The 18,412-nt window shown below is 35.1% G+C and overlaps 1 protein-coding gene across 1 annotated transcript in view; it reads right to left on the bottom strand.

The window, feature by feature from the left end:
- Window positions 1-1,133: 1,133 nt before the first annotated feature.
- The window catches only part of rnf145a (ring finger protein 145a), a 42,475-nt gene continuing 25,196 nt past the window's right edge, over window positions 1,134-18,412 (bottom strand). Inside the window, exons 5-11 of the mRNA XM_056472276.1 lie at window positions 13,585-13,820; window positions 10,983-11,158; window positions 10,574-10,714; window positions 8,259-8,441; window positions 7,087-7,234; window positions 5,122-5,478; window positions 1,134-1,847 (exon numbers count right to left, since the gene is read on the bottom strand). Of these exons, the coding sequence (XP_056328251.1) occupies window positions 1,524-1,847; window positions 5,122-5,478; window positions 7,087-7,234; window positions 8,259-8,441; window positions 10,574-10,714; window positions 10,983-11,158; window positions 13,585-13,820 (1,565 nt within the window). The 3' untranslated portion in view covers window positions 1,134-1,523. The remainder of the gene's footprint in view (window positions 1,848-5,121; window positions 5,479-7,086; window positions 7,235-8,258; window positions 8,442-10,573; window positions 10,715-10,982; window positions 11,159-13,584; window positions 13,821-18,412) is intronic.

Below are 18,412 nucleotides of genomic sequence, written 5' to 3'. Positions count from 1 at the left end.
GGAGCTACGTTTTTTGCAGGTTTTGTTTTCACGAATCTACCAGAGGCCGCTGTGTACGCTTTTTCAGATCTCAAATTTCTCTCGCAAGTGCTATTCACGCCTGCTGTTCTCGTGTAAATCCACCAGAGGCTGTTGTCGACTGACTGACTGACTGACCGACCGACCGACCAACCGAATGATTCCCCCACCCTCCCCCTTCCCTAAACCCAACCAATAGTGTTTTCAAAAGCAGATTGACCCGCCCACCCCTTTTCCTAAACCCAATCGCAGTGTTTTATAAAGCAATCCAGAAAAAGAAAAGCCCTTGCCTGATTTTTACCATGTTTTCAGATTTTACCACATTCTCACCCTGTTATTTACTTGTTTATTTTATTTTATAGATTTTGTTATTATTTTATCCGCTTTCTGGAACCGTTCTTCATCAGACTCAAACCCTGTTGTGGCAGTCAACACCGCTCTGCGTCTCAAGTCCGCCGACGTACATGTTGAGCTACTGGACAAATTGGTAACAGCGAAAAAGCCATCCATACGAGGAAAGCAGTCAGCTGGAAAGCAAGAAAAGGAATGGCATCATACCACCTATAGCGTTCGTTTAAAGATGAAATGCAGCCATACGTTCTTCTGGCTGCATAATTCGCGATCTCCAGAAATGTATTTAGGGCTACATTATCAGAATGAGCCAATGTTGATTGTTTTGAATTAATAAATTAAGCAATTTAGGATTCTAGACAATTCTTAATTTCAATGTCAGCATTACACTAGTCTAACTATCAATTTAAAACACTATTTTTGACTTTTAAACGATCAGTAATTAACAAATAACCAATTTTTTGCCTTTTGTAGTTGACGAATTTTAATGACAGCACCAGATTACTGTTACTTTATGAAATTTCTCATTCTTTCACTTCAGTAAAGCCAGTATTGACATGCTGACTACATTTTAAAGAAGGGCATTTTGACATATTTAGCCATTCGTTGAAGCACAAAATTGTCAAATGAAATCAGCATTCGTGCGCTGAAAGACTGAAATTTTTTTTTATTGGATTTACAAAATTTTTTTAAAGTTTTTTTTTACAATTTAATAAATTATATGGGCTAAATTTAAACGCAAATAAAGTTGAACATTACTAAATATAATTTGTTTGTTTAAATTTTGCCTATATAAATTGTTTGCAATTACTTACCTTCAAAAAGATTGGTAAATTCAATGAATATGTTTTTCAGTGTGTTGTGTTTTGCATACTTTGAAGCTTGAAACTGATAGGACCCAGAAATGTGCATCAACTGTGAAATGATCTGTTGAAAACTCTGGATAAATGAACAAAATTAAGCTTCAGTGGGACAGACAGGTATCAATACTATGGGAAAGTGATATTTTATCGTATCGAAATATTTTAGTATTGATACGTATCGAAAGATCGATACACTTGACAACACTATGAGACAGGGGTTTTGATTGTATTTCGTAAGGAGGAGCATTCACAGTCGATGGTAACCCCATCAGACACCGTCTTTTGGCTGGTTTAGGAGGAGGAGCAGGCAGGAGGATCGGTTTGTTGTTTTAGCCTAGCCCTGAGCTCTGATGCTGGGGCTCGACTGCTGCTGTCGTCTTGCTGGAGATCCTGGAGGTTTGACTCTGAGTCTGCGGGCTCTGAAGGATCCTGGTGCTCTTCTGGTTGAGCTGGGGTGTCTTGCGGTGGGACGTCCTGTGATGAAGAGCCCAGCTGCGATGAGCCTTTCAGCTGGTTATGGCACAGAGGACAGGTTTCCTGGACGTATAACCACTTCTTCAAACAGCCGGCGTGGAAGAGGTGGCTGCAAGGAGTGATCACTGCTGACGTCATGTCCTATATTCAGGAACAAGAGAAAAAAAATATTGACAATTAATTTCCTGTTATTGTTATTAAACAGTCGACTGTAAAATATATCAGTTTCGCAATAATAAATTGAAACATTTAGTAGAACACAAAGTAAATTAGTCATCACAATATTATCATGTGTGACATGAAAAATGTATATATATTTTACAGATTTTTAACAGCAAAAAACTATTTGTGATAGTGATAATTTACTATTATGGACCCTTTTCACATTTCTGGGTTACTCAGTAGCCTTCATCATAGTTGGGTAAACTTAAAGCACAGTGAATGAAAGAATTCTACAAATATTTTATTTTACAATCCAATTTGCTCAAATAATAAAAGAAAAAGTCAACCATAGTGTTATCAAGCCCTTCAGAAAAAGGAAAAGAATTGTGTAAGACTAATGTCCTGTTTACACTAATACATTTTAGTTTTAAAATGCATAAGTTTTGCTACGGTTACGCCATCTGTTCACACTGAACCAGAGTTTTCATCTCATTTCAATATGCTGCTGCTCTGTGCCAGTGTGGATTGGGGAAAATGGAGACATCTGAAAACGGAGGTGTGGCTGCAGACATTCGCCTATATAATAGGGTTTTTTTCTCAATATTAAGTAGCCTACACAGAGTCCAGTCTTGCATCCTTTCCTTGTAAGTTCAGACTTTGCAAGTATGATATAGAAAACAAACTCCCGAGGACACGTTGGGTAAATCTTCAAAGGGAACAGTGTACTTTGTAACCTCATTCACATCTCACTGTCTACGTTGTTTCACTTTCTTAACAGTAAAATGAAAACATGATATAAGGAACTTTTCATTTTGATATTAGCAACTTAACAGACACCAAAAATGTTGAGGCATCGTGTTGCTGCATATTTATATGACCGTCATCTTTACTGTACGCATACTTATAACAAAACGGAGCCTATAACATTACTGCCTCCGTTCATTTTTATTGAAAATACGAAACATACTCTCTCTTTTGCTGAATATCAGTTTTAATAATTAATAATGGCCATTATAAAAGTATAACGGACAATAAGTTTATACAAGACAGGAAATAAAGGCAAGCCATCAGTCAAATGTGCAGAATCAGTGTACATGGTGACATAAGTTAATATATTAATTAATCTTTGTGCTCAGCTAAAACACTTTACCTGAGAACAAGTAATAGATTCAAAAGACCAAAGTCAGGGAATATGTCGTTAGATATAGACAAGATTAATTAAATATCACGTTTAACAAATATAGTGAGATTAGATCCAGCGGTAGATCTTTAATGTACTGTCTTACGTGCACAGCTCTCATATGGGTAGATGTGCTCAAAGCACCCGCTGAAGGCCTGGAGCTCAGACGTCCGCATACGCAGCAGTGCATGCCAGAGTGTGTGTGGTCACATGATATGCACTTTCAGCGGTGTAGTGTGGATGAAAATCTGTTCAGAAACGCTAGGTGAAATGCCAGTATGGGCGTGGATCGTTTTTCATTCAAAAATGCTGTGTTAAAACTAAATCGTATTTATTTAAACGGAGCCTGATAATGACACGAGAGAAAATCGTCAAATTTAGTCCTGTCCATAGACACTGTTTTTTAAAACACCTTACATAAGCGGTAATTAGTTTTTTGCAATTTGACGGAAGGATGATATAATACCCAAGGTAATGATTATGGCCCAATCCCAATTCTACTTTTTTTATTATTATAATTTTTTGTATTTTTAGAATTATTAGCCCCCCGGAATTATTAGCCTCCCTGTTTATTTTTTTTCTCCAATTTATGTTTAGTAGAAATATATTTTTTAACATATTCCTAAACATAATAATTTTAATAACTTATGTCTAATAACTGATTTATTTTATCTTTGCCATGAGAGCAGTAAATAATATTTGACTAGATATTTTTCAAGACACTTCTATACAATTTAAAGTGAACTTGAAAGGCTTAAACAGGTTAATTAGTTTAACTAGGCAAGTTAGGGTAATTAGGCAAGTTATTGTATAATGATGGTTTGTTCTTTAGGCTATCGTTAAAAAAATATACGTGGCTTAAGGGGGCTAATAATTTTGACCTTAAAGTGGTGTTTAAAAATTTAAAAACTGCTTTTATTTTAGCCCAAATAAAACAAATAAGACTTTCTCCAGATGAAAAATATTATCAGAGATACTGTGAAAATGTACTTGCTCTGTTAAATATCATTTGGGAAATATTTAAAAAAGAAAAACAATTCCAAAGTGGGGCTAATAATTATGACTTCAACTGTATGTGCGTATGTCCTGGTGTTGACCGTTGGGCTAACAACCAACATTGTAAAAAATTAGACGTTACGAAACACCAAGATGGTGCGGCTAAATATCAACTTCGATATAAACCTAGATGTAAGTAAGAAAGTAAATATACAGTAGATGTAGTAAAATGTTATAACCAACTGATTTCTCCAGGATCATACAATGAGCTTAGAAATCATAGATATACTGTATGCTTAAGTAACAAATTACGATTTAACTAAAACTGTAAGATTTTAGTCAACTAAATCTAGAGCATATATATATATTTTTTTCAAATATTTCCCAAATTATGTTTACTAGAGTACTGAAAGTTTCACAGTATTTCCTTAAATATTTTTTCTTCTGGAGAAGAAAAAAAATTTAGGCTAGAATAAAAAGCAGTTTTAATTTATTTTTTGAACTATTTTAAGATTAATATTAATATATTTTTTTAGATAGTTTACAGAACAAACCATTATTATACAATGATTTGACTAATTACCTTAACCTAATTAACCCAGTTAAGTCCTTAAATGTCACTTTAAGCTGAATACTAGTATCTTGAAAAATATCTAGTAAAATATTATGTACTGTCATCATGGCAACGATAAAAAAAAAACTGTTATAAGAAATTAGTTATTAAAACCATTATGTTTAAAAATGTGTTAAACAGAAAATTGGGGAAAAAATTATCCAGACTTCAACTGTAAATAATATTACTAAAATAGCACAATTTCAGTCAAAAAATCTAAATGCACTGTCAAAATTAACACCAACATGAAAAAGCCTTTCATCAGCACGCAACACAAAATTAGAAATCATTTATGTCCACAGTACAAATGGTGTGGCACAAATTATGCGCATAAGTTTAATACCTCAAGGATCGCAAGAACAACAGTGACGCACCCAAAAAACGAACGCACCATCAATCTACTACTGAAAAACACAGGCAGCCTCGTGCTCCAGACTGAACCTGGACATCCATCACAAACACACCTGGTAGCAGATGGAGCAGATGTCATTGTGTTGCTGGAGCTGTTGGAGAGAAGCTGTAGGCAGGCTCTTGATCTTGTTGACAGCGTCTCTGCGGAGTAAGAAGCTCTGCCAGCCCAGCTGAGCCCTCAGCCACACGTTATAGTACGAGTGGATGAGGACGATGGTGGAGCCCATGACGGTCCACTCGCCAAACACAGTCTCGGATACGCCGTATGCCACCACGCACAGAGCCACCAGGAACTCCAGCAGTCTGTAGGTGCCATTTACCCAGTAGATCACATCGTCCATGTTCTCCACCGGAGCCTTGCGCAGCTCCTCCACCATAAAGAGCACGTAGATCAGCAGCGTGCCCAGAACCTGCAGTTCAAAGAGTTCAAAAGCAAAACTGTTGATTCTCATATTATGCCGACTTGTATTATATATGAGCAATATATGGCTGTATATCGACACTGTTGAAAGGTGTGGTGGGAGGCGTGCCTTAGTGTCCCACCAGTGACAATATACAGCCATAAAGCACTGCTATGAGGGTGATATTGCGTTTATACAACAGTTTGACTGCATAATCGTGTATATTCAAATTTTAAAAATCAAACACGGAGAGTCTCAAAACCCTTTTGTAGGAGGAATTACTTTCTTCTGCCATCCACTCACATCTGTAGCTGACCGTCAGAACAGCAGAGGCCATAACTAATTCACCAATGTCACTTTAGAGCTAGTATGTGAATGATTCTCTAGCGTAATATCTAAAGTAATGACAAAACCGGTGATTTTGGCTCACATTTTAAGAATATAAGGCTGAACGCCATGAAATGCCATCAGTCTAGACACATTTCCCAGTGTTTCTCGGCTACAATTAAGAGATCATAATAATTAACCCCAAAAAAGCCAAAGCAGTGCCAACACTACCAGATTACTGTTGTGTTTGCGATAAGAAAAAACACTAAACACATGCAGGCATTTCTTCTTTCTTTCTTTTTACTGAACTAGTCTGCAGTAATGAAAACAGAAAACTCGTTAGAAACAAACAGATGGCCAACCAAAAACTCAGGGTTATACAACGAGTGGCCAACACAAAATACATACATTCCTGATATGCGAATCCCATCTCACACTCGATACACTACAATTACTATGGTATAAATACAGCTTTAAAAGATCGCCTTAAAAAGTCACTAACCTGTTTAATAATGGTTTGATCAGCTGTAGTTTTATTATGTGGAAGAAATTATTATGTGGTCTCCATCTTGTGGATGGACAATGTCAACCGTCTTTGGTCTGCTCAATGACAGGCTAATCGTCGGCGAAATTATAAATATTTAAAATGGGCACTATCCTTATAAATAAACTGCATAGTTGCAATCTAAACAGCTACATTATTGAGTAAAAAAGTCTGAAAAGTACATTGTTATCCAACAACTGCAATATTTCTCATACTGTAGTGAGTTTATTGATCTGCTGTCACTATGTCGGCGGAGTAATACACATTGAATGATTACTATCATCATTTTAAACAGTAATTATTACTGTATTTTATTTTAAATTGTAATAATTTGAAATCATTACACTAATGATGATGATAGGAATAAGAATGTATTTACAAAAATATACAATAAAATATAATAAAAGTAGCTTTTTCATAACTGAATTTGTTAAAAAAAACAACAACAAAAAAAATACTGAGAATAAACCAGATTCCATTTCCAAAAGGTATGTTTTCTAAACATAGGGTTGGCTGGAAACAAAATATTATCTAAGAGTAATGGAAAAGTTCTTATAAAAAAACCTATGTAATAAATACTAGAAAACATAATTAGAAAAAAAGTATATAATAATATTCATTATGGTGTATTGCCAACCGTTGAAACTGCTTATATTGCCATAAAAGCTCCAGTTTGTCAATCAGATTTTTCCATTAATTCTAAATACACAGCTGTGTGCGTGTGTGTGTGTGTGTGTGATCTTTACCTGTAGAGAGGTCAGAATGCTGGACGAGATGATGATCAACAGCCAGAAGTCCATGTGGAAGAACTGACAGATCATGTAGGACATGTAGGCCGGAAACACCAGCAAGAACAAGCACAGGCTGACCGCACGGAAGTGCTTCCACAAACTCCTGTTGACAAAAAGGATTATAAAAGAATCAAAACACTGACCTACAATGTTCACTTATATATTCAATATTAGTGTTGTCATGATACTGGAATTTCTAACTTAAAAAAATATTGATAATTAATAACATTTTCGATTCCACAAGGAAATATTAACCACAGCATTAATTAATATTACAAAATTTTGAGGTTTAAAATCATTAGCAGAGTTAAAACATCAAGCATTGCTCAATGTTTTAACTGATTTAATGAATGAAAATGATTTTAACTATTGGTCCAGGCAGGCAAGATGTCCAGATTTTTTACTTGTCCTGCCAAACTTCTCTGAATAACATTACATTTTAATAAACATAAAATAAAAATGTGGCATTCTAATATTCATTCATTTTCCTTCAGCTTAATATTTATTTTTTTTATTCATCAGGTGTTGCCACAGTAGAATGAACCAACAACTTTTCCAGCATATGTTTTACACAGCGGATACCCTTCCAGCTGCAACCAGGTACTGGGTAACATCCATACACACTCATTCACACACATACACTATGGCCAATTTAGTTTATTCAATTCACATATACCACATGTCCCGAAACCCACGAGAACATGAGGAGAGCATGCGAATTCCACACAGAAACGCCAACTGACACAGCCGGTACTCGAACCAGCAACCTTCTTGCTGTGAGGCTAACCACTGACCCACCAAGTCACCCCAGCATAAAATTTTAGTCCACAATTCTTTACAGTCTTTCTGCATGTCTAAAATGATTTTGTCTATTGTTGTTGATTAATATCAATTGTATTGTATTATCTATTGTGTTGATTAATATCTGTTGTTATAACTTTAAGAAGCTTCTTCCTCGACTCGACTTTGCTTTCACTTCAGACTGTGCTTAATTTTTCTTTCGTTTTTAAGATATCTTCACAGCAATCCATACTGTAGAAAATGATCTTGATCAGAGATTCCAGTATTGATACATATCTAAATATTGATACTGTTGACAACACTATGCGCTACTGATCCTAATGTACTTGTCTCTGGAGGCTCCCAGTGCCAGCACTATGGGATCAGCAATCTCCAGCATGGACTGCAGAATGGAGGCCACCACAATGAAGAGGATGATGCTGAGGAGGAAGGCTCTGTGGATGACCTGCAACTCAATGAGTCCCGTCTGAACAGCCAGAATCAAAAGAGTGATTCCCTCCGTCATGCCTCTGAGAGAGAGAGAGAGAGAGAGAGAGAGAGAGAGAGAGAGAGAGAGAGAGAGAGAGGGAGATGATGGACATCTGTGATTTCACTGATCAATTAAGTGATAAAAAGGTGCCTTAATTAATCACATATGGCCTGTTTTAAAGGGCTATCGTAAAAGATGATTCACTTAAGGGAAGATGCATTGGAGGACAGAGTGGCAGCTTTTAGCTTTGCCATCACATGAATAGAAAATTAAAATGCATAACTGTAATATTATGATTTTTAGTAAGCTTTAGTAACCATGATTAAATAAATGTAGCGTTGCATTGACATTTCTTTTCATTTGTAAATAGATTACTAAATAAATAAAATTGTTAATTAGCATAACTTTTATTTATTTGAAGAGATGGTTTGCTCAAAAATGAAAATTTACTTACCACTCACTCACCTTTTAACTTGTTCCAAATCTGTTGAATGCAAAAGAAGATATTTTGATGAATGCTGGTAACCAAACAGTTAATGCTAGCCATTCACCACATTTGTGGGGAAACGAATTGCTATGGAAATCAACTATTTGGTTTCCAACATTTTTTCAAATATCTAGTATCTCTTTTCTGTTGAACTCAAAATAAGTTATTTTGATGAATGCTGAAAACCAGTAGCCTTCCATAGAAGGAAAAAAAAAACACTTTGAAAGTAAATGGCTACAATATTTCAGCATTCTTTAAAAAATATCTTCTTTTCAGTTCAACAGAAGAAAGAAACTCAAACAGGTTTGGAAAAAGTTTAGAGTGAGAAAATGATAACAGCATTTTCATTTTTGGGTGAACTATGCTTTTATTAATGGCCTGTTTCCACTGAGTGGTACGGTAGGGTTCAATACGCTTTTATGGGCGTTTCCACTGTCAAAAGGTACCAAAAAGCAAACCGTACTGTACCACTTTTTGGGTACCCTTTGCAAAGGATACCTAGCACAACAAAAGGACACTAAAAGTCGGAGCTAGACATGCAGTTGAACGCTACTGGTTTACAGAGAAACGTTACAGAGAAACGCGTACAACAAGCAGAAGAATGAAAACAAAGGAAGCACCATTTTTAAATACACAGCCAAGACATTACATCGTAATAATATATACATATAATAACAAGCCATGGTCGACCCGAGCGCAAACAAACTTTGTCATCGTCTTGAACAGCCACAAATCCAAAAAGAACAAAATATGCTGTGTGCTGTTTTTGATTTACAAGGCTGTCTAAAAGCGCGAGCGGTTTCACTTTCTCCAAAGAACTCACGTGCACGCGCACGTCTATATTTGGAATAACGAACTTCTTGAGCTGATGATAATAATGTGCATGTGATTATTAAAGCAATTCTGACATCTGATCCTCTCAGAAATGGAATGCAGAAGCACAAGAGTGACGTGCAAACAAACAAAGGAGAAGCCAGAAAAAACAAAGGAGAAAATGATTCTTTAAGCAACCTAAAAGATGAACAAACTGCCATGTTTAACTATTATCATCACCTTTTGGGCTATTATAAACTCTGAATGATGGAATTACTTTATAACAAAGGTTACACATGCTGGTTAAGATTAAAGATACAGATGAGCGGTTTGCACTGACTGGGCTTTATGTTGCGTGTTATTTTTGAAGACAAATAAGGACTAAATGTATGTTGCGTGTACTTTTTCTGTAATTGGTAACATATCAGAGACTGTAAGGGTCTGTATGTGTTCATATATGTTGCATTTATTTATTTTATATAATTGCAAACGTTACAGTATTTCGACTATCATTGATCTGCAGTTATAATCAAATCATGTTCATAGAAAGGTTAGTAATGAACATTTATACACAAGTATTTATGTGTATAAAGCCTCTGTTTTGTGAGAAGAGCTTCTCATATGATATGTGAACGACCCATACAGCTTTGCTTTACTCAAGCGAGAATAACGTTGTCTAAAACTTTCTGTCTTACACCACGCCCACCAAAAGAGTACCATTGGTACCCTTTTGGTAGTGAAACACAATCCTGATAAAGGTGACCCGTACCGTACTGTACCACTCAGTGGAAATGGGCCATAAAGTGGTAAAAAAGGCAGCTGAAACATAAGTCCTTCACATTTTTGTTGAACTGCAGGTGGGTTTATGTTACCTGTGCATGGTGTTGTCATTCATGAAAGCTCTGTAACCCTGCAGGTAGAACTTGCAAAGAGTGAGCACTCCCAATGCAACAAAAGACACTGTGAAGACCAGACCCAGCAGAGAGTATGGAGTACAGCAGCACTCTGCAATACTGCACAACAAACACACAGTTAAGTTGATGCACACCTTCATAACACCAAACATTTACCTCATATATCTAACTCTGTTAGCAGTGTTGGTTAAAAGTATTATATTACAATCTCAAGTCACTTTTTTCAAGTAACTAAGGAAAGTAATGTGAAAGTATGTGTAATGAGTTTTGTATTAAGATTAAGATTGTAATATATTACTTTTTACCCAACACTGGTAGTGCTTCTTATTTATGGATTTACAGTAAACATCAGTAAACTTGCACTCACCTGGTGAGGAAAAGGAAGAGCAGCCTCTCTCTAGACGTAGGCTGGTCTCGAGTGCTGAAGTATGTGTAGATTTGCAGAGCAAACAGAACCAGCCAGAAACACATGAACAACACCGGCAAAACCAGCTGATTCCAGAGAGACATACCCAGAGCCAGCAGCCCATAAACCTCCACCACCTAACAGCATTAGAGAAAAAAGTGAGAAAATCCTACAATAAGGAGGATTGAGGAAAAAAGTTGTCTATTTCACAACACCACAATGCTACATACTCATTAAATACAACAATTAACACGAGAAGAGGAAAAAAAATATTATATTAAACCTGTTCATAGCTAAGAACTATACAACTCTACATATACTGTCAGGGTTCCCACTCTTTCAAGGACACCACATTTTTTTCAGGGACTTCATAAATCACTAATAATTTTAAATCGAGCACCTTCGTAATTCACACCCCCAGCATATATAACACCATGAAAGTCTTTCCTGTACTTAACATTTCATTTACGCTTAATGTTTAAAGTAACATGTCATAATGATAAGATTTTGAATGTGTCATTTTCAAAGAACTTTAATACAGTTAAGGATGCACCGATATCATTTATCTGGAACCGATCCAGTCCCGATACCAAAATTCTGAATATCGACCGACACAGATCTGATCCCGATACTGTGCCGATTTTTGTTAACATAATACAGTTTCTACAGTTCCAGTGATAAACTCAAATAATATATCTTCTTTAGTAATAAATAACAGACCTATAGGCCTACTGTACATGAAAGACGACACAATCTAACTAAAAGCATGATGCTTGCTGTAAACTAGGCTACATTAAGCATTCGTTATGACATTGATTCACTTATTTTCCATGGAGCAAAGCAAATCATCTACCCGCAAAGTTGTGTTCATTGATCATCTATTTTTGTCTGAAAAATGATCTTTTTGGTATGAATTTCATTTGGTATAACTTGTTGGTTATTTTAATGTATTTTTTGTTGGTCAGTTAACTACAGAATAAAGAAGAGGATTTGAGGGGAAGTTCAAAACAGGGTCTGCTTATATGCTTCAGGCTCAAAACACAAAATAGTCGGTTAAAAAAAATATTATTATAAATAAAATTACAGTGAAACATTCACAGTTTCAGAGTAGCCTATATTAGGCAAATTTTCTGTTAATGACAATCCATATTGCGCTTGTAAGTTTCACTTTTAGTAATTTAATCAACTATTTTGACCACAATGAGCCAGGTTTTACAAACTATTCACAGCACTTAAAGTATTCCCCTTGGAAGAATAAACTCAGTTGGAAGGATGCGAGAACAGAAACTAATTGTGAGAATAATGTGAGAATAATATTACGGATTAGCGCAGTGAATGATGCGCTTGAAGCATCACTGAGACACAGCTTCCAAAACAGCAGCACAAAGGGAAAAAATGAGTGCTTTGAGGATCTGTCCAATGTATTATTAAGCCTTTTCTAATAAAATTTCAGGTAAGCCTACTTTGTGTGTGAAGAGCAGGTAATAACCCTCTCTACTCCAGAGTTGCGAATGCGATCTGCTGGTCTAACATACACAGTGCAACATAATTTAAAAACAGTAATGAACTCCTTGTTGCAGGTCAAAATGAACCCATTTAATGGGTTTTTCTCCACTGATTATTTAAACTAACAAGAACAAATAGTTTTGGAGAAAGTTTTTCGTGTTGTCATGAATGAATTCAACGCGCAATTTGAAATGTGAATGAATGGAAAAGGATTAAAAGGCGTAGCAGCGGGAAGCGCTGAAGTCAACATGAATTTAAGCACTTGAATATTCATCTGTACTTAAGATTAAACTATAAAACAGCTTCAGAACATTTGCATTATAGTAGGCCTACATGACAACTTTCTAGTGCCTTATAATAGCCTACTCATGGCTTTTGTTGGCTTATAAATTACACAGAATAGAGCGCATGTGCAAGATCGGATTTGGATCGGTAACAGCTGGCCAATACCAGATCTAACAAAAATATGCGGTATCGAACTGATATCCAATCCAAGTATCGGGATCGGTGCATCCCTAAATACAATTAGATGAATTCAATGCTGGTAACATTCAAATGCGGTCTAAAGTATTAAGTATTAGATAAATGCATTATTTATCATAGTTCATTATGAGATTTAAATGTAAGAATTTTTAAATTAACAATGTTTTTATTTTTTCATTCAGTCTTTGAAAGCAGCACAGTACAATTGATAAAATAACACCATAAAATTTTAATTCAAGCACTTTCAAGGATCTATGTCTGTTTTTAAGTACTTTTCAGGCCATGAACTCATGTGTCTAAAATTCAAGTACTTTCAAGAAGAGTGGTAACGTCATACTGTGCATAAATGTCTATATATAAATAAAATGTAAAAGAACCTGTACAAAAAAAAAATTACATAAATACTTTAAGAGATTTCGCAAAAGATATTTAATATCAAGAAAAGTGAAGGGCAAGATGATTTGCCCAAATAAAATGCAATGCCCAAATAAAAATGTGTATTATTAACCTCTTGAGTGTTTGGAGTAGGCAGTGTTTGTCTCTAGTGCACATTACTACAGCAAGAGTTTATAACCTGTGCAAGCTCTCTGTATGCAGTCTTGGCCAGATTAAATGGCACCAGCAGATTGGAGGCCAAAAAGTAGATGACTTCCAAGCCTGTGAAAATCATGGCAAAGCGATTGACGAAAACAATGGTCTCCAGTGGGACTAGGCACAGCCGGGCCACCAGAGGGAGCAAGTGCGCAGAGAAGAGCCAAATGCGTTTGGTCTGCATCACACAGGAGCATAAGGTACACACCACCAGCTGGCCTATTCAAACACACAGACAAACGAGATATCATATTTATAATGGAATGGCAGATATAAAAGGCATTTTGGTAATCCGAATACTATTAATACCAAACCGCAATATGGTGGGGTAAAGAAACGCACTAGACCTGAATCTGAGCCATGTGTTCCTACTCTACTCATTGACAGTAATGAATGCATCTGTTCTTGCTGGAGTTAATTAGGCCCTACAGAATTCTGAGGTATGGCTGAAGGATCCAGCAGAATGCAAGAGAAAGAACTACATCCAAGGGTGAATCATTATAAAATGAAAAGATGAAAACTGATAATTATGCATAAAGAAATTTAACAATATTAAGTACTATAAAGAATCCTCCTGTCCGTCTGTACACAATGTACAAAAATCTATTTTAAAATCATTTAATCAAAAAAAAACCTATTTCTCTCTCAAATGCACAATTTTACATCCATGCAAGGTAAATAAAAACTATTATAAGTAAATAAAAAATTATAAAGCCAAATAAAGCACAATTTTATAGTCGAAAAGTACTGCAACATTTTGTGTGATCTGTTGGTATGGATATGCTTCTGATGCCCACTGAGGAAGGTAGTAACAACAGCCAGTAAGTTTGGAATAAAACTGAATTGATAGTATATAAAAAAAGAAAGAGTATTAAATAAGGCTATCATGATTGTCAATAATGAGAGACATCCTTTATCATGCACCTTCAAATTGTTACCACCAGGTCGTCGATATTGTGTTCCCAGATGTGTAAGAAATAGGACAAAATTATCATTTATACCTCAAGCAATTAAAGGTTTAAATTCCTCCTCTCTCCATAGCAGTTGATGACCAGTAGACTGGATATTTATTCAGAGTAGGGGTACCATGATTGTACTTTGCGTTTTTAAATTATTTATTTATTTATATGCCAAATGTGAAATGTCAGATGTCTTCTGTGACTATACGCTGCAAATGAAATTTCCCCAAGGGGACAAATAAGGTAACTAACTAACTAACTAACTAACTAACTAACTAACTAACTAATGTTAGCTTATTTATATAACTTTATATATTTATGAATATAAAAACCAAACCTTCTCTTTGAAATATTTTTTGTGACTTTGAAATGTGCATTATATTATTTAATATCATATACACTTACAAACAAACAATTAATAACTAATTTATCCATAAATAATGATTTTATTCTTTTCTATGAGAGAGAGCGTGATGCTGTGTGTCGCTGGCTTGGTGCTGTCTATGTGTGTGTGTGTGTGTCGCTTGTTTGGTGCTGTCTATGTGTGTGTATGTGTGTGAATGAGAGAGAGAGCGTGATGCTGTGCGTTGCTGGCTTGGTGCTGTCTATGTGTGTGTGTGCGTGTGTGTATGTGTATGTGTGTGAATAAGAGCGAGCGTGGTGCAGTGTGCAAACAGGTGCCCATGAACCTAAGGTCGCATATACGCTATTCAGTTTCCGAATGGTTTAGGCACAAGCCAACAGTTTGGTGACACTGTCTGAGCCTTACATCATTTATTTATTTATTATGCACGGTAATACCGTATACCCAGGTAAAATAGGGAGGAAATTTGGATACCGCCCAAGCCTAGTTGTGAAAATTAACTTTAACCCTTTATTCCCCACAGCAGCTTGCCTGGCCATCTCTCAGTGATAGTAATCTTCGCATCATGATCAATCCCATGATCCTTCACACTCCGCTAGTGTCTAAAGGGAAAGGATTGTTCACGTATTACCAGATCTGGTAGTTCATATTGATATTGATATTTTTAAACAAGGTGCATTTTCAGATTTAAAAACCCATTGGGGCTCCTTAAGAAATTATTATTATGACTATGACATACTATTGATATTGAGATTTACATACTGAACAACAGTGTAAATGTAACAAGAACAACCTAGAAAACGGGAGAAACACTTCAGAAATCCAGTTGATGAGAAATCAAGTAAGCCAGAGGAAGTTATAAAATGAGAAAGTGACAAAAAGGGAGACTATGACACATTACGAGCGAGGGGAAAGGCAGACAGTGTTTGTGAGTGAGGGAAAAAATTAAATAAAAGGAAGTGAGCGGGAGAGGTTTTGACATTAAGCTGGCAATGGATGGTACTTATAGCAAAAGTGATGAGAGGGAGAAAATATGAAAGTTGCATCTCTGGCTGTCTCTGTGCAGTGTGTGTTTGAGGACAGGCAGCTTGTGAGAGGGGAACAAGACAGGGAAATGCCTTGACCTCTGACATCACATCCCAAGACTTGCAAAACTACCCAACTCTCCCCAGAATGACACCACGTGAGCAGAGATTCAAGAAAGAATAGGCTGCAAGGGACTCTAGGGATTATATCAAGTGAGCAAAGACTGAATAAAGAGCCACAATGAGTCACAGTGAGACTGACAGGATTACTAATATACAGAGGTTGACTTGTGATAAACTTATAAAAACAAATCTGACATTTTATGTCTTGGAAAAAAACAACATGATATAAGAAATGACCTGGGATCTCATTTATAAAATTTTGCGAAGAAACCTTCCTAAAAGTATACATATACCAGAATACATTTTTATTTATTTATTCATTTATTTATTAATGATTTTGGCTTGAATTATGATTTTAAGTGGTTCAATTAAGTCAATATTTAAGTTAAATATGTTTACTTAGAGTTTACTTACAGTTGCGCACATTCTCCCATCAAGTTAGTTTTTTCAAAGATTACTCTTTTTCCATGAGAAGTGACGTATGTACATTTCTATTCCCGTTTTGTGTGTGCGCCATGTTTATAAATGTGAACCTGGTTTACTTAACATCATAGTCATAATGTGAATATTTAATTAGTATATAGAATATATAATTAGTGATAAAAAACTTGCTAGCTTTCTTTTAACATGGTTTAAAAAGAATAACAATAATAACAACTGGAAACATAAATGATGTTGCTAATATATTTCTAGCTCATTCTTGTTGTTAGCATGAATTAGTATTTTGCATTAAAGGTCTCTAATATGTTTTAGTAAATGATAACAAATGTTGATAACATGTTTTTTATGTGTTAGCATGAAATACTATATATATATATATATATATATATATATATATATATATATATATATATATATATATATATATATATATATATATATATATATATATAGATAGCAAGATTTTCACAGTATGTCTGATAATATTTTTTCTTCTGGAGAAAGTCTTGTTTGTTTTATTTTGGCTAGAATAAAAGCACTTTTTAATTTTTCAAAACCCATTTTAAGGTCAAAATTATTAGCCCCTTTATATTCAGTTAAAGTCAGAATTATTAGCCCCCCTGTTTATTTTTTCCCCCAATTTCTGTGTAACAGAGAGAAAATTTTATCAACACATTTCTAAACATAATAGTTTTAATAACTCATTTCTGATAACTGATTTATTTAATCTTTGCCATGATGACAGAACATAATATTTGACTAGATATTTTTCAAGACACTTCTATACATCTTAAAGTGACATTTAGAGGCTTAACTAGGTTAATTAGGTTAATTAGGCAGGTTAGGGTAATTATGTAAGTTATTGTCTTATTATGGTTTGATCTGTAGTTTTTATCAAAAAAAAATTGCTTAAAGGGGCTAATAATTTTAACCTTAAAATGTTTTTTTAAAAATTAAAAACTGCTTTTATTCTAGCCAATAGAAAACAAATAAGACTTTCTCCAAAAGAAAAAATATTATCAAACATACTGTGAAAATTTTCTTGCTCTGTTAAACATCATTTGGGAAATATTTAAAAAAATTCTGGCTTCAACTGTATAAAATGCTTAAGTGAGTATCAGGCCCGTAGCCAGCCTGGTGAAAGAGGTAGTTCTTTTATTTCTCAAAAAGTTGACCTTTTTGCAGTTATACGCCTGATTTTATTTAATTATGAGACTTAAATACTGCATCTTAGTGACATTTTAAGCAGTATTTTTAGATGGATTAGCTTGTCGCATGGTCATCATTACCACACTTTTTGGTGTTCCAAAAATATTTTCTAAAGATTTAAAATAAAAAAATGTAAAAAATTACTTATTTTTAAATACAAATTAATCACATCATATATAATTAGAAAAAAAATAGGAATCTGTTAAAGTTTTAAATTAAAAAATGTAGCTTATTATCATTTATTAGGCAAATAATTTTATTGGCCAGCACATTCAGCTTTCGTCAGTCAGAATTTGGACATTTGAATAAAATAATAATTAAAACATTTATTCCTTCATTTTCTTTTTGCTTAGTCCCTTTATTAATCAGGAATTGCCACAGTGGAATAAACCAACAACTTATCCAGCATATGTTTTACGCAGCGGATGCCGCTGCAACCCAACACTGGCAAACACCCATACACTCATACACACATACGCTATGGACAATTTAGCTTACCCAATTCACCTATAAGGCATGTTGGACTGTGGGGGAAATCAGAGCACAAGGAGGACACCCACGCCAACATGGGGAGAACATGCAAACTCCACACAGAAATGCCTACTGACCCAGCCAAGGCTCGAACCAGCGACTTTCTTGCTGTAAGGCAACAGCGCTACCCACTGCTGCCCATAATTAAAACATAAAAAT

The sequence above is a fragment of the Danio aesculapii genome, chromosome 14, assembly GCF_903798145.1.
Source record: "Danio aesculapii chromosome 14, fDanAes4.1, whole genome shotgun sequence".
NCBI lineage: Eukaryota > Metazoa > Chordata > Actinopteri > Cypriniformes > Danionidae > Danio > Danio aesculapii.
Note: the sequence above shows the minus strand (reverse complement) of the source record. Positions and strands in the feature narration are given on the sequence as shown.